Source organism: Chlorocebus sabaeus, chromosome 23, assembly GCF_047675955.1.
Source record: "Chlorocebus sabaeus isolate Y175 chromosome 23, mChlSab1.0.hap1, whole genome shotgun sequence".
NCBI classification, from domain to species: Eukaryota; Metazoa; Chordata; class Mammalia; order Primates; family Cercopithecidae; genus Chlorocebus; species Chlorocebus sabaeus.
This window is the reverse complement of record NC_132926.1, coordinates 24,722,069-24,748,654: the sequence shown is the minus strand read 5'-3', so window position 1 is coordinate 24,748,654 and position 26,586 is coordinate 24,722,069. Positions and strand designations below refer to the sequence as shown.

Below are 26,586 nucleotides of genomic sequence, written 5' to 3'. Positions count from 1 at the left end.
CCCGCTCTTCTCACAAAAGCGGGCAGTGGCCCCAGCAGGGCTGGCACTCACTCTCAGGGGGCATGGGCCCACTGTCGATGCTGCCCCCGTGGCCTGGTGTGTTGCAGAAGGGCGGGGCCCAGCCCGGCAGGCAGTGACAATTCTGGTTGTTGTTACAGACCTGGAGTGACGAAAGGGTAGAGGCATCAGCACCCCAGAGAGCATCACCACCCACAGGGCCTGCCCTCATGACGCCCCCATGACACAAAGAAGCCAGAACCCAGCACGCACCCCGTGGCCATTGCACTTCTTCCCACAGCCTTCGGTTTCAAAGAAGGAGGTGTTCCTGCACTGCCCCTCGAAGCAAATCTGCACAGGGAGAAAACAGAATGATCAGTGCAGTGGGAGGTACGCTGGTTGGGAGTTAAGAGGCAAGATTTTGCACTTGGAACATATGAGGGCCCATGGCCTGGCCTGGCGGCTCATGCCCGTAATCCCAGCACTTTGGGAGGCCAAGGTGGGTGGATCACCTGTGGTCAGGAGTTCGAGACCAGACTGGCCAACATGGTGAAACTCTGTCTCTACTAAAAATACAAAAATCAGCTGGGCCTGGTGGCCTGTGCCTGTAATCCCAGCTACTTGGGAGGCTGAGGCAGGAGAATTGCTTGAGTCCAGGAGACAGAGGTTGCAGTAAGCCGAGATTGTACCACTGCACTCCAGCCTGGGCAACATAGCAAGACTCCATCTCAAAAAAAAAAAAAAATTATGAGGACCCAAAAAGGCAGCCCACTTCAGGTAACTATCAAAGTGAAAAATGGAAAACAGCCCACAAACGCTAAGGACAGGACAATAGTCAGCTAAATTCTGCTATTACTTTTGTGATTAGGGAGAAAACAAATATATTGTTAAAGTATCATATTGTTAAAGTATCATATTTAACAATATAATATTATAGAACTATTATGTTGATTATGTTAATTACTTACATTAATATGTACCAATTTTAACATTTTATATATATATATATATTTTTTTTTGAGACGGAGTCTGGCTCTGTCATCCAGGCTGGAGTGCAGTGGCCAGATCTCGGCTCACTGCAAGCTCCACCTCCCGGGTTTACACCATTCTCCTGCCTCAGCCTCCCGAGTAGCTGGGACTACAGGCGCCCGCCACCTCGCCCGGCTAGTTTTTTGTATTTTTTAGTAGAGACGGGGTTTCACCGTGTTAGCCAGGATGGTCTCGATCTCCTGACCTCGTGATTCGCCCGTCTCGGCCTCCCAAAGTGCTGGGATTACAGGCTTGAGCCACCGCGCCCGGCCTTTAACATTATATTTAAAAATAATGATGGTGACAGTATTCTGTGCCAGGTGCTATGCTAAATGCTTCATGTTTTTCATAGTTTCATTATCAGAATCGACTCTACAGGATAGTTGCTATCATTTTGCTCAGGCTTCCCTAACTCCTAGTCCATTTTTAATTCCCATGATAATTAGCAATGAGAATGAAAGTGGCACTAGCTAGGTGACCTAAGTGCTTTACCGGGATGATTTTCTTTAATCTTTCTGACAATTCTCTGGGGTGGGCGCCTGCTGTCACTATACACGCTTCATGAAGGGAGCCACCGAGGCTCAGAGGTTGGGGAGGTGGCATCTGAGCCCAGGCATCCTTCCCTCGAAGGTCACTTCTCAATCAATCTGCTCTGCAGCCAGCTCCTAGGTGAGCTGGGGGAAGGGACTCACATGGTTGTAGCCACACTTGGTTCCAGTCATCACCAGTCCTGGGTCCAGCATGTCACCCTCCTCCTCAGGACCTCGGTAGACGTGCGTGCCCCGGCACTGGATCTGCCTCCCATTCATGATGATAGTGGTGTCGATGGGCACCGCGTTGGACTCCAGGGGCCGGGCCTCGGAGCTCTGACACTGGATCTTCCCACACTTCGCATCTCTGGGCACAAGAGACAGAGAGGGAAGGAGGCGGAATCAGAGGCAGAGGAAAAGCTGGGGCACCAGAGAGCTTCAGTCTTTCCTGACCAAGACAGTGGGCTTGCGTGGGGTGGGGCAAAGGTTTAGGGCAGTCATGTGCTTTGGAGACTCACCAAGAGAGACTCCATGTGGACTGACACCAAGGGAAGAGAACAGGCTCCTTGACCCTGAGCAAATCTAGACCAGAGAACCGGCCTTGAAAAGTCCTTAACTCCAAGAACAGCCACCTGAGCTGAGCAATCTTTCCCTTTTTGCTCCTTATACCGCCATCCACCCAGGAGCTCCAGCCAGAAATCTGGGGTCATCTCCAACTCCCCATTCTCCCTCAGTCCTGGGCTCAAGCCATTTTCAAACCCTATCCATCTTCCCTCCTATATATCTACCTTAATTCACACTGGCCCACTCCCCTTACCTGGTCTGCAGAAGACTGATTTCCCTGCCTCCAGTCGGCCCCATGGGAATCGAATTTCCACACTGCTCTCAAGCTAAAGTCCAAACTCCCCTAGCCATGCATTTGAGGCTTTTCATGATCTGGTCCATGCTAAACTATCCAGGCTAATTTCTCAGCAGACCTTCTCCTTTGCATCCCAACATTATACTTTAACTGTATCAAACTGTTCTCAGTTCTTGCAACCGCCAGTTTTTCTCTATTCATCTCTCTTCCTGGATCACTCTCCACCAGGACCACTCTCCACCCTGTTTACCTAGGTAACTGCTCCAGATCTCAGTGTAGGTATAACTTCCTTTGGGAAACCACTCTGACACATTAAGATGGGTTGGATGGCTCTCTCCACACTCCCGTTATCATACTGTATTGTTAATTACAAGTTCCATGCACTCAGCACTGTATCTTGCACATAGTAAATCTTCAATAGATAGTAGATAGATGGTAAATCTTCAATAGATACTAGATGGATAGATGGATGGATGGATGGATGGATGGATGGATGGATGGATGGATAGATGGATGGATCAGTGGGTGAATGGGTGGTAGATGGATGGATAGATGGATGAATGGATGGATGGATGGATAGACAGATGAGTGGATGGTTGGTTGGAATGAATGATGAATAAATGAATGAATTAGTGAATTAATGAATGAGGAGTTATTCAAATTAGGGCACGATTAGAATTTTGCAGAAATGACCCAAAAGGGCTGATTACCTGCCCTACTGTAAGATGGTCCCCAAAGGAAGCCTGATCAGCTTTCTAGGAAGCACTGCCACCCACACCCTCCTCTGACTTCCTTAGAGATGAATAGGGCACTGTCAAACGGGGGACCGAGAATAGATGACTGACTTCAACTGATTGACATAAAGGTGCAGCTCTGGGGCCAGTCACGCTGCTAAGCTGGGCAGCAGTGAGGACAGAGTAGAAACTGCTTGTTCATCCTCATTTCATGGGGCCTGCCCTTTGGTCATCACCTTGTGTTGCACTTCCTGTGTTCACCATTCATGTCCTTTCCACAGTTTCCAAAGGTGTCTCCTGCCACATTCACCTTCTCGAAGCAGAGGTCAGGGGCAGGTCGGGCTCCTGGGTAGGCAAGCAACGTCTATCAGTATATTCGTCTGTCAGAAGTCCCCAAGAGCAAAGATCTTTGGTAAAGTAGTGAAGTTAAGAATATTTTCTAGGAGGGAATATTCAGCCTCTTCTTCCTGTTCCCCCCACCCCAGGTTATTCCATCCCCCATATTCTCATCAAGATCTACTCAGAGAATAATGTTTTATATAAATTCTTTTTTTTTTCAGATGGATTCTCACTCTGTCACCCAAGTTGGAATGCAGTGGCACCATCACGGCTCATTGCATCCTCTGCCTCTTGGGTTCAAGCAATTCTCTGCCTCAGCCTCCTGAGTAGGTGGGATTACAAGCACCTGCCACCACGACTGGCTAATTTTTGTGTTTATTATTATTATTATTTTTTAGAAATGGGGTTTCACCATCTTGGCCAGGCTGGTTTTGAACTCCTGACCTCGTGATTCCCCTGCCTCGGCCTCCCAAAGTGCTGGGATTACAGGCATGAGCCACCACACCTGGCCTGTTTGATATAAATTCTTCCTACCTTACTGAGGATTTATGTTTGTGTGGGGGGAGGGTTGCATGCTAAGCCTGCTCTCTAATGAAGAAGCCATGTTCCATTTCAAGATTTTAAAAAATAGGTCAAACATGAATAATATTGTAAAGATATACATACGGCTTGGAAAATTTTTCTTGTAGTCATCTAGTTCCTACTAGAGAGGAACTAGTAAGTCTCCTCTAAAGAGACTTACATCTCTAATTTCTATATCTCCTAGGTAAAATTCTGTGTGTATCTTCTAGAGATAATCTATCTAATAAAGAATGGAAGCATATTCTTTTTTTTTTTTTTTGAGACAGAGTCTCACTCTGTCGCCCAGGCTGGAGTGCAGTGGCACGATCTTAGCTCACTGCAACCTCCGCCTCCCAGGTTCAAGTGATTCTCCTATCTTAGCCTCTCAAGTAGCTGGGATTACAGGCGTCCACCACCACACCTGGCTAATTTTTGTATTTTTAGCAGTTACAGGGTTTCACCATGTTGGCCAGGCTGGTCTTGAACTCCTGACCTCAGGTGATCCACCTGCCTCGGCCTCCCAAAGTACTGGGATTATAGGCAAGAGCCACTGTCCCCGGTCTTTTTTTTTTTTTTGAGATGGTACGTCACTCTGTCACTTGGGCTGGAGTCCTAGAGTGGAGTGGCTCACTGCAGCCTCAAACTCCTGGGCTCAAGCCATCCTCCCACCTCAGCCTCCTGAGTAGCTGGGATTACAGGTGCCAGCCACCACATCTGGCTTGAAAGCAGATTTTATTCACTGTTCCACACCTTGCAATTTCCACTTTATTTTTTGTGGAAGATGATTTTATTCAGTAAATATAGGGCTGCCTCCTTATTTAGCCATAAAGCATTGCATTCTATGAATGTACCATCATTAATTTAATTGGTCCCTACTGAAGGACATACAGGTTGTTGTTGCTATGGCTAACAACGGTGCAGTAAACATCATAGTAAATATATCCTCACATACATGTGCAAGTGTTAGCTGCATTTCTAAGTATATCTCCAAATGGCTTTCCATAGTGGTTGTATCTACCTGTTTCTTCACACCCTCCACAACGCTCCATCATTATTATTGTCGTTATATCATTATTATCTTAACTTCAGTCTTTGCAGTCTGATATATGAAAAATCTCCCCTCATCATAATTATACTTTGCTTTCCCTTAACATGCCTGAGGTTAAACGTCTTTTCATGGCTTTAAGGGTCATTTGCATTTGCTCCTCTGTCTCCATCCTCTGCTCATTTTTCTTTCGGATTACTCTTATTCGTTTGTCCACTCTGAGAAATAAAAGCATCAAGGTACCAGGAAGGAACACTGTCCTCTGGTTCTCCCTGAACATCTACCCTGAGTCAAGGGGATGAAAGAGGCAGTATCTAGAGGTGCCATTTGAAGCCAAGATTCCAAACTACCCTGAGGGCCAGGGGAGCTGGCTGGGAAGTGGCGGGCTGGGGAGAGCCGTGCTCCCCAGGAGAGCCTTACCGGGTCCCCACAGCTGCTGGCACTGCTCCTGGTAGGTGAGGCACATGCCGTTGTAGCAGTAGGCCTGGCCACCCTCACAGGGGGTACCATCCATCTGGTAGAAGTTGGTGGGGCAGTGGGGAGACTTGCCCGTACAGAACTCCGGGAGGTCACACTGCCGGGCCTGCTCGCGGCACAGGGTCCCAGGAGCCAGCAGCTGAGCCAAGGAACCAGAGGAAAACACAGTCAATCTCCTCCCCGCCCTCAACTCTATTGCCCAAGGGCTCATAAGGATCACTCTTATAGAACAGAATTTTCCATTACCATGATTTTACAGCACTTTTTACATGACCTCATTAGGCCAAACCATCTTCAGCCTTCTCATGTGAATACTGACAGAATTTCAAGGTGTTTTCACAAATGCTAACTCACTTTCTCTTCATAGAAGCCTTAAGAAGGAAGGAAGAAACAATACCTATACAATAATTTACAGTTTCCTACATGATTTAGTAATAGCAGCTACTTTTCTGCAGCTCCCACGTAAGTATCCAGTACAAATATGACTTCATTTAGTTTTCATGACAGTCCTGTGTAATATAATTATCCCTTCTGCAGAAGATAAAATCTGTAGGCTTAAAGAGGTTACATGATGCATCCAAAGACTCATAGTAAGTGGCAGAGGAGCCAGGCCCACTACCACACACACACACACACACACACACACACACACACCCCTAGCACACATAACACCGGAGTTTACAAAGCACCTCAGCAATAATACGTCCCCACTGTGGAACCAGGCACTGGGCTGACTGTGTGACATACATGTATCTTGTGGGATCCTCACAGTTTCCATGGGATAGATACTGCTATTTGCCCCACTTTGCAGATGAAAAGTTGATCAACAGCACACCTGGGGCAACGGGCGAAGAGTCTTACAGCCTCCCTGGGTAGTCGGTGTTACTAATACTCTTTCCATTTTACAAATAAAGAACCTAGGCTCAGAGAGTTAATAGGTTGCACCAAGTCACACGGCCAGGGTTTGAAGTCAGTCTCGGACACCAGGGAATCCTTTCTGAGGCTCGAACTGAAATTCTTGTGTGGAATGAACGGTCCACTCCATGCCTATGCTTAGGTCTTGGGCCAAAACTGGAAGAACTTGACCCAGCACAGCCTCCCTGGGGGAGGCACAGCCAAACCAGATGCCATACAAATTCCGAGAGCCAGGCAATTTGTTCTCTATGACTGAGAACAGACCCCCTCCCCTGCTCCTGGGCCACTCCTCCCACCCACAGGGTCCTCCCAGGAGAGAAGGCAGACAGGCTTCTCCACTGGCCACTCTCAGGCTGAGACTGGGCCAGCCGAGCAGCTTGCTGAGAGTGGATGCCCCGTTGCAAGTGTGGGCAGGGTGGTGTATGCAGGAGGAGGCTGCAGGACACACCTCTGCCACCCAGAGGCAGGTGGAGGCAAAGAGGACCCGCCCCAGAGCCAGCCTGCCTGGGCACGAATCCCTACTCCTTAACCAGCAGCGGGGCCTGGGCACCTGCTGTGTAACCTGTGTGTGCTCACTCACCCACAACTCAGGATAATAACCCACTCATGGGTGATTCAACGTGAGTTAGAACAAAGTACGTGAATGGTATCTGGCCCCTAACAAGTACTCAGCAAGTGCTGGACAGAAGCCTAGGCCCACAGTTCCTGCCTAAAATGTTGGGGCCAGAGGGGGTTCAGCCTTTTCAGATTTAGAAAGCAGATATTGTAATGCATAGGTACATATGTACATGTGTGTACATATATAATTACACACGTGTGTGTGTATATATATAGGGATATGGATAATTACATATGTCTGCATATATAACTACATATGTATATTACACAACCCCCCAGCAAGGCCGGGGATAACACCTTCTGATCAAACATATTAATATTTCTGTAATGCAATATAAATATTCACTTTAGGAGTGACTTTTTTTTAAAAAAGACTACAATTCATCTCGTGTCAATTCAGGTCAAGTTTTGCCACCAAATGTGTTTACATTTTTTTTCCAGCTTTTAGAACTCTCTTAACTTCAGAATTGTGCAAGAGAGATTGTGGTTCTACAGTAACACTAGCAGTAATAGACGATTTATCTCCCACATCAGTATTAGGAATGTGGGCACCAGAGTCAGGGAAAGCTGGATTCAGTCCCTTCCTGACTGCCTGATTCCAGATAAACCTCTTATCCCCTATAAGCCCTAGTTTCCACATCTTAAAATGAGGATAATCGCCTCTATTTTATGGGGTTTTTGTGAGGAGAGAATGAGATAACGCACATAAAATTCTCAGCACAGTGCCTGGCATCTACTGAGAGGTTCATCAATGTCAATACCAATTATGACAATTATTATTGTTTATGAGCTCAGTAAAATCAAGCCCACTCTCTCCGGACGCTTCTTTGAAAAAGAAAAAAAACTACCATTTCCAAAGAGGCGCTACCCTCCGCTGGGATGGTCTGAATTCATGAGGCCCAGTATAGGAACAGTACATTTTATTCAAGGCGCCTTTCCTGCTCCACGTTTCTGAAACTCTGTTGCCATCACTCCCTTAGGATGGAGGCAAATCCTCAGCCAGCCACCCCAGCAGAGCAGTCCTGTTGTCTCACTGCCAGGCCAGGGCCCAAACACGGAGGAAAGGGCCACTTACCTTACACTGGTGGCAGCAGGAGCCGTGAGCGCACTCCGCCCCTGGCCTCAGGGTGCAATTAGAGGCATTGCAGCAGGGGTTGTTACATTCCTGGGGAGGCAGTGGGGTGGATGTGAGTGGGGGAGGGCCTTCACCACCCCCAGCATTTTCCCCACCCTTGCCCACACACCCCTGGAACCCCAGCTCTCTAGCAACTCTCTCTCTTTTTTTTTTCCTTCTTGAGACGGAGTCTCACTCTGTTACCCAGGCTGCAGTGCAGTGATGCAATATATCTCGGCTCACTGCAACCTCTGCTTCCTGGGTTCAAGCGATTCTCCTGCCTCAGTCTCCGAAGTAACTGGGACCACAGGCGCACGCCACCATGCCTGGCAAATTTTTGTATTTTCAGTAGAGATTGGGTTTCGTCATGTTGGCCAGGCTGGTTTCAAACTCCTGACCTCAAGTGATCCGCCTGCCTCAGCCTCCCAAAGTGCTGGGATTATAGGCATGAGCCACCGCACCTGGCCTAGAAACTTTTAACCTCAAAAATCATGTGACAGTTTTGTCACTAAGCTAATGTGTACTTATCACAAGAACCATATATATGCACAATCCTTAGTAACATGACTTGGACACAGCTACATCTTTTTTTGAGACGGTCTGCAACCTTCTCCTCCTGGGTTCAAGCAATTCTCGTGCCACAGCCTCCCAAGTAGCTGGGACCACAGGCACACGCCACCATGCCCGGCTAGGACACGGCCACATTTTGAGTGTGAATAAATATTTATTTAGGCAAATATATAATTTATTTAGGCAGATATAATATAAAAAAATATATAAAATACCAGGCATTTTCTACACACATACATATATATTTATACTTACCTTACAAAATCATAGTATCCACAGTGCTTTTTACTTAATATAACATGTATATTTCTCCCTGTAACCATGTATTCTTCTAAAATTGACTTTTTAGCATAGTATATGGAAATTTTATGATTTGTTTTTCTAATCCCCAGTAGAATATCCAGACACCCCGTCTTTCATGGGTGCCCTCCTGCCCCCAACCCTCCTAGGCTTTCTTATCTCATGAAAAGGGGCTGCTGGTGCAAGGGTCTGCTGGAACAACCTCTCCGAACAGTTTATGTCAACTCCTGGGCCTGTTTCCTTAGACTTTTTCTCCATCTGCTTCTCTTCCTAAGCTCTTCCTGGCCTGGACCTTTCTGGAACAGAAAGGCCCAAGCGTTCCTTGCTCTCCTCTCTTGCTTCCTGCCCCCCGGCCTGAGATTTTTAAAAGATGATGAGGCGCTCCAGTGACCCTGAGTGTCCTCATCACACTCTTACAGTATTCACAGGCCAATCCATCAGCCACTGATGAAGAGTGTATGGGGCTTCACACATCTCTCCACCACAGCCTTATGAGGCAGCCTTGTCCTCACTCCACAGATGGGGATGCTGCGGCTCAGGCAAGCCCAGTAGCTGGCCGAGGGACACGCCTGCCGAATTCAAGTCAGGTCTGCCTGAGGCCTGCCTCATGTTTATCAACCTTATACCCCTAACTGTCCAGGGCTCTAGCATACTGGAGAGCCACATCCCATCCCCTGACCACAGACACCTGTCCACCTGTTTCCCCTAAGAAAAGGAACAGAATACTTTCCTCCCATTAATCTCCCACCATGTTGGGCTCCAGGAAGATCTGTATTCTTGCCTTCCTAATGTACCGTATTTCTTCCCACGAAGGCACACGCTCCCCTTCCACCTGAAATGTGCCTTCCCTCAAGCGTGCCTCACTAACTCCTAATGCAGCCTTCAGATATGGGCTCCACGGTCACCTCCCACACAAGCAAGGAGGTTCCCCCTCACATTATACATGTTCAGAGCACTGTGTCATTTGTGTTCCTAGCACTTGCCATGGACTGTACATATATTCTTTTGCAATTATTTCAATATGTGTTTCTCCCACTAGTCTATCAGCTCCCCAAGCACAGAACTATGTCATTTTTGCCATTCATCCTAACCCCAGGACCAGACACCGTAGCCCATACTCAGTGTGTCTGTAGAATGAGCAGCTGCTCAGAACCTAAGCCAACTGGCCACGCCCACTCTCAGGCCATTCCTCAACAACAATGGCCCCTCCATGTTCCTACCACTCCCTTCTTTCTGATGGGTCTGGGTTGATCTCTCTGGGCTCATGGTGGTGGGGGTGGCATCCTTGACTAGTTCTTATCTTATTCTGAAAGTGACATGCTGGCATTAAAAAAAGAAAATCACATCATAGAGGTCACAGGCAGAGTGCGGTGGCTCACGCCTGTAATCCCAGCGCTTTGGGAGGCCGAGGTGGGTGGATCATCTGAGGTCAGGAGTTTGAGACCAGTCTGGCCAATGTAGCAAAACCCTGTCTCTACTAAAAGCACACACAAAAAAATTAACCAGGTGTGGTGGTGCACACCTGTATTCCCAACTACTCAGGAGGCTGAGGCAGGAGAATCACTTGAACTCTAGAGGTGGAGGTTGCAGTGAGCGGAGATCACGTCACTGCACTCTAGCCTGGGCAACAGAGTAAGAGAGAGAAGGCCATAAAATCAAATTTTTTTTTCCATTTATACAGAACCTCAGTCTCACCCCCATAATTTACTGTTACTTGTTGTCTACCCCAAATTGTTATGCATGTATAAACATACATATTTTCAGCCTTCAAAAAATAGAGACGAAACAATCCAGTTCTGCTTTCTGCAGAACCACATGCATTTGTTAAAAATGACCAGGCTCTGCTGTGTGCCCTCCACACTCACTGTGAAGATCAGAAGGAAGGAGAGAGTTTACACATAAACAGTTCTGCCCCTTCTTCCTCCTAGCAGCCCTTTCGAGACTCGACAGCACTTCCTACATCCCCTTTCCATCATTTCTCCTCCAGCCTAAACAGCACGAGCTTGTTATTTTAAGCATCCTCATAAGGCCCCTGTTCAAGCCCAAATATCCAGCTGTGTGGCCTCCAGAATAAATTCCGTGCAGCTGGAGGGCCAAGCAGGCATGTGCAGCTCCACTGAAGAAGAGAGAGTCAACATGCCACGCGATTGTGGTTTCTGGTTAGACCAGACATTTACAAGAAGAACTGATCTTGGACACTAGCGAGGCTGGCCACAAACTGGGCGAGGCAGCAGAAACACTCCATCTGGAAGCTTCTTCTCCGTATCTGATTTGTCATGGGGTATTGGATAGTTATGTGTAGGAAATGCCTGTGACTAAGAAATTTTCAATTGTGTTCTTTTTTGACCTTGAGCTTTGAAACCAATGTAAATTCTTCCCCTCCCCCTAGCACCATTGTGACCCCTCACCTCTTCTTCTCCACAGTCACACTCTTCCCCATCTTCCAGGTACCCATTCCCACACCTCCGGCCTCCATATAGCATCCTGGTATCTGGCATGTTGGAGAGACACATTCCACCGCCTGACTGCAGATATCTGTCCAGCTCCCTCCTGTTGCATCCATTGAACACTTTGGGAAAGGGGTGCCTGGCAGAGGACAAGGTTGGAATTAGTGGGGAATCTAAGCATCCAGCAGTCAGGCAGGTGTCACTCCTCCTGTCACTCCTGCTACCCGTGGGGCTGACTCCACCTGGGCTCAGACCCCCATTGTCCCACACACATACATTCTTGCCCCTTAGAACATTTACCGATACATTAATTTCGAATTCTTTCATCCTTAGTGATGAGATAGTAACCATCCAATAGCATTTTATTTTTCTCACTCTGCATGGAGGAAGCATTTGAGAATCAGGAGTAGCAATTTCTGCCCATTGCATGAGGGGGTTGCAATAAGTAAAAGGTTTGAGTGTGTTACAATAGGTCTCCCAAGCCTTAGTGCTGGAGAAAATACCAGTCAACCTAAACCTTTCCTGAAGCTGATATCAGGTGAATATTCTCTTGCAACAGAGGACCAGGCCAAAAAAAGGCCAAGATCATAAGTTTTATTTCTTTCTGGGCCAGTGATCTCATCGCTGTTCCAAGGATGCCGAGAGCACTCCAAACTCAACCAGCCAACTCATAAATGCATGCTCTTTATCACAGGAGCGTGGAAGGTCCTGGGTCCCACTATTGGTGAGAAGGACAAAAAGTACAACCATCTGGGTCTACAAAAGGAGAGTTATCCTGCTCCCACTTCTCTAAACCAATTAAAGGTTAAATCCTCCAAGAAATTAGAGATTTTCCTTCAGTGGGAAGGTATGCTACAAGGAATTTGTTACTAATCGTTATTGTTAAACTACCCAAATTTGTGAATAATTTAAAAATGAAGTGGAGTATTAATCAATATAACTCTCAATCATTTGTCTTCACATATGTTTTTCAGATTGAGAGAGAAACGGGTGGGCTTAACCATGAGCTTATAGGGATCCAGGCATGACTCTGAAGTTGTATCCTGCCTCATTCTTTTGTTGTTGTTGTTGTTTTGAGATGGAGTCTTGCTCTGCTGCCCAGGCTGGAGGCTGGAGTGCAGTGGCACAATTTTGACTCACTACAACCTTCGCCTCCTGAGTTCAGGTGATTCTCCTGCCTCAGTCTCCCTAGTAGCTGGGACCGCAGGCGTGTACCACCACGCCCAGCTAATTTTTGTGTTTTTAGTAGAAACAGGGTTTCACCATGTTGGCGAGGCTGGTCTCAAACTCCTGACCTCAGATGAACTGCCCACCTCAGCCTCACAAAGTGCTGCAATTACAGGCGTGAGCTACTGCACCCAGTCAACATCATCCTTTCTATGTCACAGCTGAGAAGTAATTTTTAAAAATTAACACCAGAGGTCTAAGAAAGCTGCATTGTTTCTTGGAGGCATTGAAACACCATTCTCTAAGAAAGAATCATAAGCAGGCCCTAATGGTTTGGGGTGAAAGAACACAAGGTCCTATCGCGATGCCTTCCAAGGAGCCTGGAAGAACCCAAAGATTTGTGCTGCCTGAGTCCAGATGCTAGAAGACAAGTCCTTTGAAGAAACTTCCTAATTTTCTTCAAAGGCTCTGGTTTTAAAAATCCCTCAAGACCACAGGGAGATGCAGCTGCCTCGCCCTGTTCCTCACGGGTAACACAGCCTGCAAATTCCCTGAGAAGTCACTGTAGGGTGTATGGATGGCCCTCTTCTTCAACTTGTTCTGTTACATCCGAGCTTTCAGTGAAGTCTGGAATTGAAACAGCACTGATTCAACTCTCTTGGGATAGAAGAATTAAGGTTTGTGGCTATGATCAAAATGTGTCCTCATCAAAAATTCATGAAATTAAAAAGACACATGTGGCCAAGCCAATTTATAACTCAACCCCTTAAAACAGAAATTAAGTAAATTTAGGGTTACACCAACACCAAACCTCCTGCTGGAAAGTTAAGTTCTTGCCACACATTTGCCTTGGTCTTCTCTCAATTTCTTTGTTGTAAAAAACACATTTTTTTGGCCCCATCAGAAGTTTAAGGGAGTCTCAGTGGGACCAGCTGGGAGGAACTCCTGTGTCACACTGTCCAGGTGTGCCCACCCTCCTCCCCATCCTCCCTCTTCCTGTTCGACTCACCCAGTGGCAGCCGCCATGATGCACCCACCGTCAGCCGCACTGGCCGAGCAGCAATCCGCAGAATCATGAGTCATGCCAAAGTTGTGGCCCATCTCGTGGGCCATGGTGGCAGCCACGCCAATGGCATTCTCGGAGTGGTCCTGCTCAGAAGACAGAGTTGAGGTCAAGGTCTAGGGGACAGATCCGCCTCTGCCCCCTATCCCTGCCTTATCCTTAGCCAAGTCTTACAGGTCTCCACCAATTCCACTGTCACTGAGCAAACAAACTCTCTATATGTGCCTCTGACAGCAAGGCTGAATCTGCTGTCACTAGGAGGAAATCAAATGTTTAAAAGTCCATGTTTCTGAGTTCTCCAAGGTTGCAGACCACAACTGACCTACTGATGAACTTCCAGACCAATAAATGCTTTCTGAATAAATAAGAGGAAGATTTTTCCCTATTCTTCTTCTGAACATATATCCCTCTCCAGACATAAGGGAATCAACATAGAAAACACCACCTTGATTCAAACATAGGGTGTACTTGGCTTAGTGTTTCCTGAGAGCACAGCACTTGGTGTACTGTCTGGTATGTAATTGTCAGACGCAAAAGCTAAAGAAATCAAGAGGAAAAAAACCCAGCAGGAAAGAAGCAGCAGAAAGATTTACTAAACATGGATGTGTGTTTCCTGCCTTATTTCATTTAATTCCCATTCTTATCCTATGATTATCAATGGTAAAACTATGTTTCTTTACAGCTGAGGACACTCATTAACTCCCCCAAAATCACACAGCTGTTCTTTGAACCCAACAGGCTCAGACCCTAGAGCCTGTGGTTTTGGTCATTACGCTACTTTGTCAATAAATACAGAATGGATAGAGGGACAGACAAATAGATGGAGAGAAGTCTTCCTCGATATGCACTTCACAGGTTAGAAATACAGAGTCAAAACAAATAGTCTCATGAAGTCAGAGTGAATTTCAAAAGAAGGCAGTAATTTCCTAACCATGACTTTGAGACAGGTTCTTGTTTCTTAATGACATATATAACAGCACACGACCTGGAATAAAAACATTTTTAACCTCTACTCTTTTACTATTTTCCAGTCCTTGGTTTGGAACATATGAGATCTAGTGATGAATGCATGTAATCTCTTCAGGGTTCCTGAGCTTGAAGATACAGAATGAACTATAATAAATGAAAATTCACCCTTGGGTACCTCCATCTCTTAGAACTTAATGACTTCATTTTAAACAACTGCCCTTCCTGATATCAAAGCTTTTTCTGCTACAATAATAAATATCAACTTTTTTTTCAAAAGATGACCTCTGGTCTTGTAAGGCAGTTCAGCGCCTTCTGCAGCACACACACATGGGCTGAGACTCACCATGTTGACTCCTCCAGACTGGTACACAGAGCACATGGCCATGAGGGGGGCCAGGCCGATGGTGGTGCCATGGAAGGACATGCCCCTGCAGGAGGCAAGGAGAGAGGGTGACCTGGGAGGGGACTGAGAGGCTGTTCCAATGTGCCTGGGAGTAGGTGGCCATACCAGGTTTCCTTGGCCTGCTGACTTTCCCAGGTCATTCCCAAGGGTAGAGGCTGTTGTAACCGGGCCAACTGGACAACTTCCAGCTCACCACACCTCTCACTTCCTCTCACCTACTCCCTCATGACTCCAGAGAAACACAAAGAGAGAGAGAAAGGTCGTTTATCCCCCACAATATACCCATAACCGATTCTTTGGAAGGAAATGGGCAGGGTTTGCAAAGCTGCATCGCATTCCTGCTGCACAGGAAAAGGTCAGAGGGAGACGTTGATGGAAGGGTGGCACAGATTCTGATGCTGAAGTGAATCATGCCCACTTCCACCAGCTGCCGGGATCCAATGCCTTATCCCTGGCTCTGTGGTGTGAGTCCCCGGGGCAGGGGTGGGGGCATCGGGGCAGCAGCTGTCGGGCTGATGATGCTTCATTCCCACATACTCAGAGGCCAAGGAAACAGCTGTGTCCCATCAGGAGCCTCACAAAGTGCAGCTGGATGCAAGAATGAGCTGTTTCTGCCTTTGTTTTGCAATGGGATCCTCATCTGCCAGCAGCAAGCTGCATTTTCCCCAGCTGAATACATCCTTCTTTCAGTTACTCCCAGGGTAAGGGAGAAGAAAAAAAAAAACTAACAGTGTTTCTGTGCATGCCACAAACATGTAATATATTTAAAGAATCTATGTGAAATTCATTATGTGGTACTTATCTCCATGTTTGTCTTCTTATCTAGACCATGATATCTTTGACAGCAAGACTATCTTAACTATTTTGGGATCAGTAGAACCTAGCACAGAATGTCACACATAGTGGGTATATAATAAATGTTTGCTGAATTACAGGCAGACTTATCTTCAGAGAAACAATCTGCAAAGAAATATGCAAAATCTATGCAAATTGTATGAAGTCCTACTAGTTATTTTCTAAATGTTCCAAAGTTCAGGCCAAAAGTTCTAATAACCAAAGACTCTTCCTAGGCAAATGTATTGTCATGAAGTAACTGTTCACAGCCCCGGTTTTGGGACAGTTATTTTTTCCAGTTTCTTTAAAAGGATAAGCCAAGGTTTAAATGATTACTGACTCAGCTATATTTAGGGAACAGAAGAAAAACGGTTTTAAGGCCAGGCATGTGTGACTCACGCCTATAATCCCAGCACTTTGGGAGGCCGAGGCGGGCGGATCACTTGAGGCCAGGAGTTCAAGACCAGCTTGGCCAACATGGTGAAATCCTGTCTCTATTAAAAATAAAAAAATTGGCCGGGTTTGGTGGTTCATGCCTCCAATCCCAGCTACTTGGGAGGCTAAGGCACTAGAATTGCTTGAGCCTGGGAGGCAGAGGTTGCAATGAGCGGAGATGGTGCTACTGCACTCCAGCCTGGGCAACAGAGGGAAACTCTCCCTCAAAAAAAAGAAGAAGAAGAAGACAAATGGTTTTATTATCTATATGCCTTTTGTTGTAACTGCCTCAAAATACCTTCAGAAGTCAACACTAATAAATACCAAATAATCACCCTGGGGCACAGTCACATGTGACCCCCATCACTGTCTCTCTGGGGCTGATGAAAATCTAGCACAATCACTCCTCAATGTCTCCCTCCAGCCAAACCCTCAGCTCCTGCACTGTCTCACACTTCAACTCTCTCAGGCACTCAGCCCTGTGCCCCTTGGGAACCAAGTAAAGGACAACACAAGGAGCCCCCTCTCCTGTGCCTGTGTTGGGAGATCAGCTCATGTATTAGAACAAAGTGCCAGGAAGATTGAGACGAGCCTCTTAGAAAGTCTAAGACCTGACCAACAGTCAGTTCCTTCCCAAATATATACGCAATTATTTCAGATGCTCAATGGAATATGGGTAAGTCTAATTTTCCCATTAGACTGTAAATATGTCTTAGGACTAATGTGACTCAGGCTTTTAAACATTTTCTGGGGTATGCTGGGTACAGAGCGCATGTTTAGGAAATGCCTGATTCTCTGGACCAGGGAGTCAGAATGGCCTTGTACAACCAACACTTGCCATGGGGCAAACTCTGAGCATATGCACGGTGGGCAGAGGCTTTGCAGCCAAGGACAACATAACATATGGAAAAAGGCTATTTACGTGATTAATTGGGCGTTGTCATGGTACTTCTGGGCAAGCAGCTTGCGCCTCCAACTGAGAAAGGACCAGAGGGTAGAGTATGGATTCTCTGAAACTTCACACATGTTCCCGTGAGTCCACACTTCCAAGCCCACAAGAGCAATCCGGATGTTCAAGGATCGGTAAAACTGAAAGGACACAGAAAAACACGGTATGTCTCAAACCACCTGGGATTTAAAAGCCCCTTCCTTTCATTCTGCTGGAGCTTGAGATTAGAAAGAAAAAAACTAACACTAAAAAATAAAAATAAATTAAAAAAAAAAAAAAAGGCCCCTAAGAACTCAGAGCACAGATACCAGATTTCTCTTCTGCCCATGGCTCCAAGGGAAGCAGGCAACTGGTGTTACTGACATTTTTTAGAAAGGGAAAATGAGGTCCTGAGAGAGAGCAGGACATTCTGGTGGCAGAACTGCAGTGACTTTGCTTAGAGATGACTGAGATAAGAGATAAAATTGCTTTCAGATATGAACAGTCTATCATGTGGAAAAAGGGTTAGCGTTGTTCTGCATGATTTTCAAGTAGGGCTTAGGTCAACAGGTGAAAGAGACAGAAACATACATTTCATTTTAAAATAGGAAGAAGGCTTTCAAACAAAGCTGGTCATGAGATAGCTCAGAGTTGAGCTTTGCTGTCTTCTGTAATCAGTGCCCTTCGCCAGGTTGTCTGGTACCATTTTTTCTCCCAATTTCTTACATGGGCCTTATCTTTCTTATGGGTATCTAAAAAGTTCTCTTGTATATGGATTTTTAAAAACCATTTCATTGAGGTATAATTTGCATACCATAATACCTACCTATTTTAGGTGTACAGCCCAATACTTTTTTGGTAAATTTACCAAGTTTTAAAGCCATCACCAGCCAAGTGTGGTGGCTTATACCTGTAATCCCAGTAATTTGGGAGGCTGAGGCGGGCAGATCACCTGAGGTCAGGAGTTTGAGACCAACCTGACCAACATGGAGAAACCCCGTCTCTACTAAAATACAAAATTAGCTGGGTGTGGTGGTGCATGCCTGTAATCCCAGCTACTCAGGAGGCTGAAGCAAGAGAATCGCTTGAACCCGGAAGGTGGAGGTTGCGGTAAGCCAAGATTGTGCCATTGCACTCCAGCCTGGGCAACAAGAGTGAAACTCCATCTCAAAAAAATAAAAATAAAATAAAGCCATCACCCTCATCCAGTTTTAGAATATTTTCATCACATCAGTAAAATCCCTCATGTCTATTTACAGTCATTTTCCATTCTCACCCTCAGTCCCAGGCAACCATGCATCTACTTTGTTTTTATTCTGCCTTTTCTGGACATTTGTTTTACAGTATGTGGTTTTGTGTGTCTGGCTTCTCTCACTTACCATAATGTTTTTGAGATGTATCCATGTGGTAGACTGTATCATTTGTGATTTCTCTTTATTGCTGAATAATATTCTTTTGTATGGATATACCAGATTATATTAATACACGGATATTTTATTATAAAATGTCTCCCACTCATTTTGGAAGTAAATAAGTATAAATGACCTAAAAGTGCATACATATGCTTATTCTTCAAATTTTCTTCCCCATCCCTGGATAGTCTCAGGTTTTGTCAAGGATGGAATAAGCAAGTTGCAAGCAATAGACTACAGAGGTTGTTGGTAATCTTCAGGGTTTTGTGCAAACCAGAGATCCTGAAATTCTATATGCAAGATCTGACTCAACCTCCTCGAGGCTAGAGCTGCATCTAACCTTTATGGCCTGGCATCTTTCATCTCATACAAATATAAGGAGGAGGAGGGTTTTCTTTAAAACTAAACCACTGGAAGGTGTGAGTACAACAGGTTTTTTAATGGGTCCACCCTACAAATACTGAGCCCGTGACTTAATAAAAAGCCCCATGTATGGTGAGTTCGTATGAGCAGAAGATACCATCTTAATCCAAAATTGGTAGGTACTGCCCCAGCTAAAAAGAATAATCATAGCACCAACATTTTTCCATCTCTTTTTATGTACTAGGCACTGAGGCTTAGAGAAGTTAAGGAACTTGCCCAAAGTCTCAGCAAGAAGATAGTGGAGGCAGGATGAAGTCCTAAATTACAACCTCAGAGCCTATGTGTGACCCTTTACTGCCTCAGTGCTGCAGTATCGACACATCCAGATAAGCCACTTGCTGCAAGAAACGCTGGTCAAGATGGGCTCAAGATTCAGTGAAATATCAGTTTATTTCAACGGAAATTTTGATTTTTCTGTTTTGTGCCAGTTCAATCGTTAACAGAAAATAAAAGGTTCAGATTCCAATTTGAATTTGCTTTCCTAGGGAGCTTTTGAAGGAAGTAAACTTGGCTTTTTTTCACAGTTACAGAAAAACATTTTGGATTGGGTTCATGATTCAGCACAGGAGTGCAATTCATTCCAGTTTTAGTTCAACAATAGTTCAGTTCAAGTAGCTGGGTCAGCAAGCTCCAGAGAAGTGGGCGTGGCTTCCCTCACCAGCCAGGAGCGACTAACAGCAGCCGCGAGGAGAGAGCCAAGGCAGCATGCATGGGCCACCCAGGCTTAGGGCTTTCAGTAAGGACTGGGGCTTGCTGGTGCCTCTCTTCTCCCTTCACTTGTCACCAGCACCCTTGGCTCCATCACCTACCCCACAGAGGGGATACCCAGCCAAGCCCCCACCTGCCAGGTCCCCAAACAATGGATGTCACATGGGTGAAAGCAGAGTCGGCCTCCCATATTCTCCCCAGGGAAACAAGCTTCCCATGTTTTCCCAGATGTTGAGTGTTTGGGTTGTAGGATTATTTAAATGTTATTCTTGAGTGAGTCAGGAGCTAGAGAGAGGACTGGACTGTGTCCCCAGAGTCTGTCCTTCCAGGAAATACCAGTGTTTGACTTTCACCTGTCACTGACCACTGACCTGTGTTTCCAGAGCCATCTAGGGCAGAAAAAAAAAACCATGGGCATGGAAACTGCCATCACATGACTTCAGAACGCTAATATATTTGCCTATTAGTCCCTAAAAAATATTTTAAGTAATCTCCTATATTCTCTAGTGTTTAGGAAAAAATGATTTTCCTTTTAGGCCTGGAATTCATGAATCCCTAGCAGGCCCAAGGTTAAGCTTCATCAATGTTATGAGTGTTCTAAAATTGTGCAATAAACGTTACCAGATTCTCAAAGAGACCTGTGATCCCAAACACATTAAAACCTACTTTTAAAAACTACATACTTGTAGCCTACCAAGAGGCTACTGTCGTTCTAGGTTACCTATTCTGCATTTTGTACTATAACAAATATCCTCTTTCTTATACACAATGTATTTCCAAGTCCCAGACCAGCCTATTCTAGTAAAATTCAAAAATGTAGGTATTTCCCAAGAGCATCTTGTAAAAGGTCCTGACCTAGGAAAGTTAACCATTTGCACATCCTTCCTAAGAGGCAAGACATAATTTCAGGATAGTTTTACAGATGGAGACTTTACAGATTAGCCCCAAGCAACTCACTTCGCAGACAACCCACTTCTCAAACAGCCCACTTCTCAGACAACCCACTTCTCAAACAGCCCACTTCTCAGACAACCCACTTCTCAAACAGCCCACTTCTCAGACAACCCACTTCTCAAACAGCCCACTTCTCAAACAATCCACTTCTCAAACAGCCCACTTCTCAGACAACCCACTTCTCAAACAGCCCACTTCTCAGACAACCCACTTCTCAAACAACCCACTTCTCAAACAGCCCACTTCTCAAACAGCCCACTTCTCAAACAACCCACTTCTCAAACAATCCACTTCTCAAACAGCCCACTTCTCAAGGCTATGTGTCTTTCCCACCCTGACCCACCTCAGTTCCCTCCTAAGTCAGAGAATCCCTGGGCTTTGTATCTGGAGGAACCTTAAAGAACCTTAAAGGATTCTTAAACTGGGCTCTTCCATGCCCAAGCTGCTTGGGATCCACTGCAGGGGTAAGAGGAAGGGGTCAGAAGGACAGTGTTCTGGGTCCTCACCCCTGCTCCCGCTTAGAGCAGTCTGTTTTCATTCAACTTTTATACTAGACATTGGCGTAAGATTTTATTTTTTAAGATTCCACCAGAAAAATAAAAATAACAAAAAAAAAAAAAGAAAAAAATGTGACTCAAAGAAAATGAGTTACTTGCCTAAGGGTACGTAGTTCAGGGCTCTGTCATGACCGCCCTGGGCCTCTATGGCATTGCTCATTCCCTTTCAGAAGATGGCTGGGGTAGCCAATCCAGTAGAAGGCAGCTCCAGTGCCCTTGGAAGTGCTGGCACCTGGTACCTTTCCCACAAAGTACACACCTGGTCTCACCTTATCAACATAGTTGGCGATCTCTATGAGCTTGTGTTTGGTGGCGTCCTGGTCTCGTCGATTCTTCTGAAACTAAATGGGACAAGCAGAGCCATGTGAGATCCCAGAACCTCTCGCAGGATGCTTCCTGCGCCCCATTACTTGTCTTTGAATTTGCTCTTATTTTCTTCTGTCTTCTATGAGCCGTCATTTTTATGCAATTGTCTTCCCCACCACAGTAAGAGCTTATGGAGGGCAGGACCTGTCACATCTATCTTTGTGTCCACAGCTACTGGCTCAGTGCAGCACACACAGTAGGCATGCAATAATTACGCATGGAGTTGAACTGCCTTCCTCTAACCCTTGAAGCACATCTTATTCTCCTGCCCTTCAAACTACAAGGCCTCTGGCAAACTCCCACTGGGGCTTAGGAGGACTGATCCAATCCTCACCTCGGTCATCACCGCAACATGAAGCCACCATCACACAGATCTCACGAGGCTTCCCTACATGTGGTCAATCAACAATGATCGAATTGTTGCTGAATGCCTGCTATGGGCAAGGCATTGCGCTTAGCACTATGTAGGACCCAGAGAAATGTGAGGTCTTGGTCCTAGCCTAGAAGAGCTTCAATTAAAACAGAAAGGGCGAGAAATAACTGTGGCAGATCCTGAGTGACAGATCCTGTACTTAAGGAGTATACAACTGAAATGGTCTGAGAAAACCTGCCTGGAAAACGCGCACAGAAAAACCACAGTAGGAGGCCATGTGAATGGCATGAATGCTAACGAGGAGGACCATAAGACACTGGCAAATAGGCTTCATCTTGCACACCACTCAGATCCACTGACAATGCCTTCTACAGTGAGGAGAATTCTGAGACTGCATCGATTCAATCAGACATTTCTTTTTTTTTTTTTTTTTTTTTTTTTTTGAGACTGAGTCTTGCTTTGTCACCCAGGCTGGTGTGCAGTGGTGCGATCTTGGCTCACAAGCTCCGCCTCCCAGGTTCAAGCGATTCTCCTGCCTCAGCCTCCTGAGTAGCCGGGATTACAGGTGCTCACCACCAAGCCCGGCTGATTTTTGTATTTTTAGTAGTGATGGCGTTTCACCATGTTGGTCAGGCTGGTCTCAAACTCCTGACCTCAAGTGATCCATCTGCCTCGGCCTCCCAAAGTGCTAGGCTTACAGGCATGAGCCACCATGCCTGGCCGCAATCAGACATTTCTAACCAAGCATAGGAAAGAAAGCTGTGTTCCATTAGAAATATCTGCCATGGGTACCAGAAAGAGGACATTTCAGTGTGAATACCTTCTATTTACCATTCCTGCCTCAAAAAAATGGATCTCTCTGAGCTGCGATGAAGGAAAGCTTCACGGTGTAAAGAGAAAACCTGCTACAACTGCAAATTAAATTTGAAAATGATGAGCATGTCCTATATACTGCCATTGTTACATAGAATCTGGGTCCTCTCTAATTTATCTTGGGTACCCACTGTACATGTTACTTCAATTCTGAACCTTCACGTCCTTCCCTCCACTCTATCCTGTAAGAGTATCTAAGCAAGAAACAACAAGAACAGCCAAGTAAAACACCCTGGGATATTTGTTCAGCCAAAGGTGTGTCCCAGCCCTGATACAGGAAAGAAATCCACCATTTCCCTTTCAGCACAGCTTGTGGACATTCTCAGGCTTCCTTAAAACTGCCACTCACCAGAAGAGAATCTGTCACCACCGCTTTCTAGAGTGAGATTCAGTGAGACACTGTAACTTAGACCTTTCCAAGGTGTTAATCCAGGAGTTTCTCATTCTAGAGGTCTCCTGTTTCTAAATTGGTCTCTCGGCACAGATAGCACTGCAGCATTTCCATTCATTTAGTAATATTTATAAGAACATCAGGGTCAGATTTCATTGTCTTTCGAAAAAATATTAACCTTCTTCTCTTCAAAGAACTGCCTAATGAGACCACCATAATTTAAGGAGTGAATTCTGTTGTCCAGAGTAGTCTGAAGCAGGAGTCGGCAAACCTTTTCTGCAAAGGTCAGATTAGGCTTTGTGGCCACATAGTCTCTGCTACAACTCTTCAGCTGTGTAGTGGTGGCTCGGAAGCAGGCCTGGATAATACAGAAACCAATGGGCCTGGCTGTGTTCCAGTAAAACTTTGTTTCCAAACACACAGTACAGGCTGGATGTGACCATGGGGTATAGTTTGCAGACCCCTGATCTAAAGAAAGGACTATCTCAAGCTCACATTTTCTAGGGTGACACAGCAAGTACCACATGCAGCACCATCCTTTCCCAGCCATTTTGCACTGTGCCAGCATCATGGAAGTCCTTTACAGGCCTGTGTTTACAGCTATCCTGTCTACCCCTACAACAGTCCACCTTACTCTTTATTCCGCCCTGGATTCCGTTCCACCTGGGGAATGAATAAACTAGAAGCTCCCACCTAGGACCAGGGAGCGAGGAGCTGCCTGCTCACTTTTACTGCTGACAACTCTCTCTCTAGGCAGCAGCAGCGTCTTGCTCTCCCTATCTGTGTCTCCACTTCCTCCTCTGCATTCAGAGCCGCAAGGTGAAGGCTGTCCTGTCTCGGCAGGAGGTTATAAATCATGGTAAAGCAGCCCTCCCCTTTCCTGCCATCCCATCCCCTCAGATTAATTAATTAATTGTCAAGAATATATTTCTGTCTGCAGAGGATGGAGACAGGTGGAGAGGGGATGATTCGTGAGCCTGTGAACCCAGCCTGGCCTGTTACACCCCCACCCCAGTCCCTCAAATGAATCATTCAAAGCCTTCATCGGAGGGGTGCCCAGGGCTCTGAGAAATGAGCACATTTCTTTATCCGCCACGGCTGCATGAATCACAGCCCTGCTGGGAACCCAGGGCTGTTGCTGAGATGCTCTCCTTTGTAAGAGAAAGATGGCTCTAGGTGACACCAGAGTCCTCAAGGCACCTTGAGCAGACACTTTTTCTCTGGGGGTGTGCTGTGACCCTGGAGGTCAGGAGACAGAAGATGCCTAATCCCTGCCTCCCCCCATGCTGCCTACTTCTCCAGCTACTAGAGATTCACACCCAGTGGGTTTTAAAACCTGCACAGAATTCCTCTGAGAACAGTGCAAGGCCAAAGGGGAGAAACACCCCACCTTTAAACTAGAGCAGTTGGGCTCTACATACTTAAGTATTGGGATTCCCAGGAACTGCCATCTAACCAAAGGATTCTGTAGCTGAAAGCAATGACTCATGACCATTGTATTAGATGATCACAGATGCAAAGCTTAAATGGAAAAATGTCCCAGAGTCAGAGGAGCTCGGTTTTCTTCCACCAGTCCTCCCACGACGGGCAGTCGTGCAGGGCAGGCCAGAGTCAGTTATCTCCTCCCATGACTTTGGAGCCTCAGCTGGCTTTTAAACCAGCTTTGGATTTTGCTCCCCACACTATTCCCCCATCCTATACACACACTAGTCTTTGGAGAGGAAACAGAAAACATAGAAAACACACACACACACACACACACACACACACACACACACAGCTGTTGGAAAAACCAATATCAACATCAATTAAAAAGCTAAACGCTTTTCAAAGCAGAGCACAATGTTCCCTCGGTCTGGAATGCCCTTCATCTCCACTCCTCTGCCCAGTTAACTCCTCCTTGTCTTTTAAGACAGCTTCAAGGGCCACCTCCTTCTGCCACTAACTAACATCCAGTGACTAACACTCAAAGACCTTCTGGCCTGCAGCCTAGTGCTCTCTCCACACTACCAGGCCCTGCCGCCAGGACACGTGCTTTGGAAATGTGACTAGATATAGGCGCCTTAGACTGAGCTCTTTGGGGAGATGGTAGCTAAACCATGCGTATGGGATACAGGCAGACTGGAGTAGCGATGGGCTCTATCCTCAGGAGAGACCAAAGCCAGTGTCTGCCCTGCTCCAACACAGCGAGCGCTCAGCTCATAATGACATCCAATGCACACAAGATGCGCTTAGTACTTATATGATGGAGACACTAAACACAGTGAGAATTGGAGGTAACATCTGGCTAATTTAGGCAAATATGGGCTCAGGGGCCTAAACTCACTCTTTAAGTGTCTGCTTCAATGTCAGAGAAGCTTTCCCTAATTCCCAAAACCATGTTGAATCCCTCATTATCTGCGCTCTCATCCCTCCTAATGGTCTATCTTAGTGCTTGTCACACTTTGGACCTACAGGTTTGTGTGCTGTTACTGCAAACTCTGCGATGCCAGGGGAGGGTACGTCTTCTTGAGAGCTATATGTCCAGGTGCTTGGCACATAATAGAAAGTCAAGAGATCATTGATGAATAAATGAAATATATGATGAGCCAGGTGAGGGTTCATCAAATCTTAGAACCTGTCTGATTTGAGGAACATGGTGTTAAAGGCTGAACTGCTGTGCCTTTAGGTTAGTAGTTCTCAAACTTGCCTGTACAACCCAATCGCCCAGAGGTCTTGTTAAAACATGGATTCCTGGACCCCACCCTGAGGTCTGGGATTCAGGAGGTCGGGGGTAGGGCCCAAGAATTTGCATTTTATATAAGATCACAGGTGCTGCTGATGCTGGCACTCTGGGAACCACATTTTGGGGACCATGGCTTGAGGTCATTATTTGGCATCATTTGACATGATTATAAAAATGGACCCACACACATGGGCAAGAACACAGTTTTCAGTCGGATGACTAGGAATGTACTTATTATCTTTGTAAACGAAAAAGAGTTTTAGAATTTCCATGGACAATTCATGCGTTCCTAAGAATAAACACCAGAACCTTAAGGTCTTCAGACCCAGTTCAAGAAATGTTAATCAGATAACTGTCTTGATTTTCTATGTGATTGATGTATCAAGCCAGGAGAGGCTTAGCTGTGTGTGGGGGGGGGGCGGGGGCAAAAGGTCGGGGGAGTGAGGGGAGCTCCCCCCAGCCATGTTTAA

The 26,586-nt window shown here is 46.0% G+C and overlaps 1 protein-coding gene across 2 annotated transcripts in view; it reads right to left on the bottom strand.

Annotated features, from left to right (window-relative positions):
- The window catches only part of ADAM19 (ADAM metallopeptidase domain 19), a 98,681-nt gene that overhangs the window by 14,536 nt on the left and 57,559 nt on the right, over positions 1-26,586 (bottom strand). For both annotated transcript variants that reach the window (XM_008015145.3, XM_038005533.2), the window contains exons 8-18: positions 21,658-21,729; positions 17,329-17,495; positions 15,078-15,162; positions 13,712-13,851; positions 11,497-11,674; positions 8,180-8,269; positions 5,515-5,710; positions 3,386-3,494; positions 1,719-1,923; positions 271-348; positions 52-160 (exon numbers count right to left, since the gene is read on the bottom strand). In XM_008015145.3, coding sequence (XP_008013336.2) covers positions 52-160; positions 271-348; positions 1,719-1,923; positions 3,386-3,494; positions 5,515-5,710; positions 8,180-8,269; positions 11,497-11,674; positions 13,712-13,851; positions 15,078-15,162; positions 17,329-17,495; positions 21,658-21,729 — 1,429 coding nt within the window. The remainder of the gene's footprint in view (positions 1-51; positions 161-270; positions 349-1,718; positions 1,924-3,385; positions 3,495-5,514; positions 5,711-8,179; positions 8,270-11,496; positions 11,675-13,711; positions 13,852-15,077; positions 15,163-17,328; positions 17,496-21,657; positions 21,730-26,586) is intronic.